The sequence below is a fragment of the Epinephelus moara genome, chromosome 12, assembly GCF_006386435.1.
Source record: "Epinephelus moara isolate mb chromosome 12, YSFRI_EMoa_1.0, whole genome shotgun sequence".
Taxonomy (NCBI): domain Eukaryota; kingdom Metazoa; phylum Chordata; class Actinopteri; order Perciformes; family Serranidae; genus Epinephelus; species Epinephelus moara.
The window spans coordinates 43,164,977-43,168,168 of record NC_065517.1 but is presented as its reverse complement, the minus strand read 5'-3'; the positions used below and the strand labels follow the sequence as shown (position 1 = coordinate 43,168,168).

The following is a 3,192-nucleotide window of genomic DNA, read 5'->3' as shown; positions in this document are numbered from 1 at the left end:
CTCTGGGTTGTCAGGGATTTGATTTACTAATAAAGTTTGCCAGGTTCCTAGAAATGAGAGCAGCTCCATCCAAAGTGGGATGAATGCCGTCTCTCCTAATAAGACCAGGTTTTCCCCAGAAAGTTTACCAATTATTAACGAAACCCACATCATTTGCTGGACACCACCTGGACAGCCAGCGATTAAATGATGACATGCGGCTAAACATGTCATCACTGGTCAGATTTGGGAGGGGTCCAGAGAAAACTACGGAGTCCGACATCGTTTTCATGTAATCCCTATTCATTTCATGTCATGTCATCTCTAGTCATCATGTCATGTCATCTCTACTCATGTCATCTCTAGTCATGTCATGTCATCTCTAGTCATGTCATGTCATCTCTACTCTACTCATGTCATGTCATCTCTACTCATGTCATGTAATCCCTATTCATTTCATGTCATGTCATCTCTACTCATGTCATGTAATCCCTATTCATTTCATATCATGTCATCTCTACTCGTCATGTCATCTCTACTCATGTCATGTAATCCCTATTAATTTCATGTCATGTCATCTCTACTTGTCATGTAATCTCTACACATGTCATGTAATCCCTATTCATTTCATGTCATGTCATCTCTAGTCGCCCTATCTCTACTCATGTCATGTCATCTCTAGTCACCCCATCTCTACTCATGTCATGTCATCTCTAGTCACCCCATCTCTACTCATGTCATGTCATCTCTAGTTATGTCATCTCATCTCTACTCATGTCCTGTCATGTCATCTCTACTCATGTCATGTAATCCCTATTCATTTCATGTCATGTCATCTCTACTGATGTCATCTCTAGTCACCTCATCTCTACTCATGTTCTGTCATCTGTAGTCACCCCATCTCTAGTTGTCATTCCATCTCTACTCATGTCCTTTCATGCCACCCCTACTCATGTCATGTCATTTCTACTCATGTCATGTCATCTCTACTAATGTCATGTCGTGTCATCTCTACTCATGTCATGTCGTCTCTACTCATGTCATGTCGTGTCATCCCTATTCATGTCATGTCATCTCTATTTGTCATGTCATGTCATCTTTAGTCACCTCCTCTACTCATGTCATCTCTCGTCACCTCATCTCTAGTTATGTCATGTGATCTCTACCTATGTCATGTCATGTCATCTCTACTCATGTCATGTCATCTCTACCCATGACATGTCATGTCATGTCATCTCTACTCATGTCATGTCATCTCTAGTCACCCATCTCTACTCATGTCATGTCATGTCATCTCTACTCATGTCATGTCATCCCTATTCATTTCATGTCATCTCATCTCTACTGATTAATATCTGCTGATGTATGTTTTGTTTTTTGAGTTTTCTTTCATTTTTGCATGACGAAGATGGAGATATGTGTGGTCAGAAAGGATACAACATTCAATTATAAATCTTTAAAATATCTTTAAATGGAGTTAAAGCTTTTTCTCCACTGCTGCTGAGCCATAACAGAAATAAAAATCATTCAGTCAAACACTGTTAGCATCAATACAGATATTAAACGTGTCCTGATGGACTGTTTTTTATTAATCACCAAACATGAAATATAATTATCAGTCCCCTCTGCAGCTCATCGACAGCTCTGAGGAATAAAAGACTGAATAAAAGATGAAGCACCTTGGACTTCTTCTTCCTCATGCGGTGGATGCGGGACGCCAGCTGCACTGTGGTCAGCGTCTCCATGTAGTTGGTGGGGGAGTCAGAGATGTGGGCGATCATGGTGGTTCGACAGTTGATGTTACCGAGGGACTCTCTGAGCAGCATGGTGAGCTTACTGTCCCTGAATAATAGATCAAGAAACCCCTCGTTAGCCAGTAAACCAGAGCCGACGCTGAGACAGGCCTGTGAAACCCTCTGTTACCCCGCGCACAGCAAAAGGAATAAAAATCATCTCTCATTTCACATTAATGACACTGACTTTGAACTCATGTGATCTGGAGTCAGAACTACGGCCTCTAAAGACTCTGATCACATCCTGACTATCCAATCTGCAGCCTCAGCTTCTTTATAACTTCACAGCTGAGCTCCAGCAGAGCTCAGTGCTTGTTAATGAAAAGTTCACGTTCACATCAGCCTCCTTAATGTGAGGATATTTAACAGGAAGTGAGTGGATGACATCACTGAGCCTCATTCACCAACATCTTGGTCTACGTGTGCACATCTGTTCACACTTGTGTTCTTCTAATGATGAATCCCAGTGTCCTCAAATCAAAGTGCACGTCAGCTGATCTTAATGACCACAAACTCCCAACAAATGGCCCATATAAGGGCATCAGACTGCAGGGCCGTGTGCAAACAGGAACTGAAAAGAAAACTGAAGAGATGCATCAGATTCAAATCAGATATAATCAAATAAACCTTTGGTGTATAATCAGCTGCAAATAAGATCCAATGTCTGACCAAATGTCTCCCCTTCTGTTCCTGAGATATGACGTTAAAACATGATGATGTCACAGTACAGCTGACCTTTGACCTTTTGACCTTTATTATTTTATCCTGTTAGACATTTGTGTCAAGTTTGGTCAGAATTCATGTTTGAGATCTTCAGTTATGGACGAAAACATGTTTTGTGAGGTCACAGTGACCTTTGACCTTCGAAAGCCAAATTGTAATCAGTTTATTCTTCAGTCCAAGTGGACGTTTGTGTCAGATTCGAAGGAATTCCCTCAAAGTGTTGTGGAGCTGACAGACGACCTCTCAAGTCGTTCTTGAGAATGGGATGGATGCAAGATCACAGTGACGTTGATCTTTGACCACCAAATTCTAATCAGTTCATCACTAAGTTCAAGTGGATGTTTGTGCCGAATATGAAGAAATTCCCTCAAGGTGTTCTTGAGATATCGCAGTTATAAGAATGGGACAGACCACAAACCTGAAAACATAATGCCTCTGGCTGCAGCTACCGTCGGGACGGAGCTTTAAAAATATGAATGATAAAAACATGATTGTAATTTAGATTATACAGTAGAGCAGGGGTGGCCAACCAGTCAGAGACCAAGAGCCACAAAAATTACCGTGGTAGTACAAAGAGCCACATCATACACCCTGTGCTTACAAACGCACTCCCTCTCTCACACAAACACGAAATGACATAAAATCAAAATCCATACATTTCCAATTTTCAAAGCCAGATTTATTTATCTCACACACA

General features: G+C 41.2%; 1 protein-coding gene across 1 annotated transcript in view; it reads right to left on the bottom strand.

Moving 5' to 3' along the window:
• LOC126398241 (kinesin-like protein KIF26A) overlaps window positions 1-3,192 on the bottom strand; it is a 73,497-nt gene that overhangs the window by 27,091 nt on the left and 43,214 nt on the right. The window contains exon 10 of the mRNA XM_050057404.1: window positions 1,659-1,821. Coding sequence (XP_049913361.1) covers window positions 1,659-1,821 — 163 coding nt within the window. The remainder of the gene's footprint in view (window positions 1-1,658; window positions 1,822-3,192) is intronic.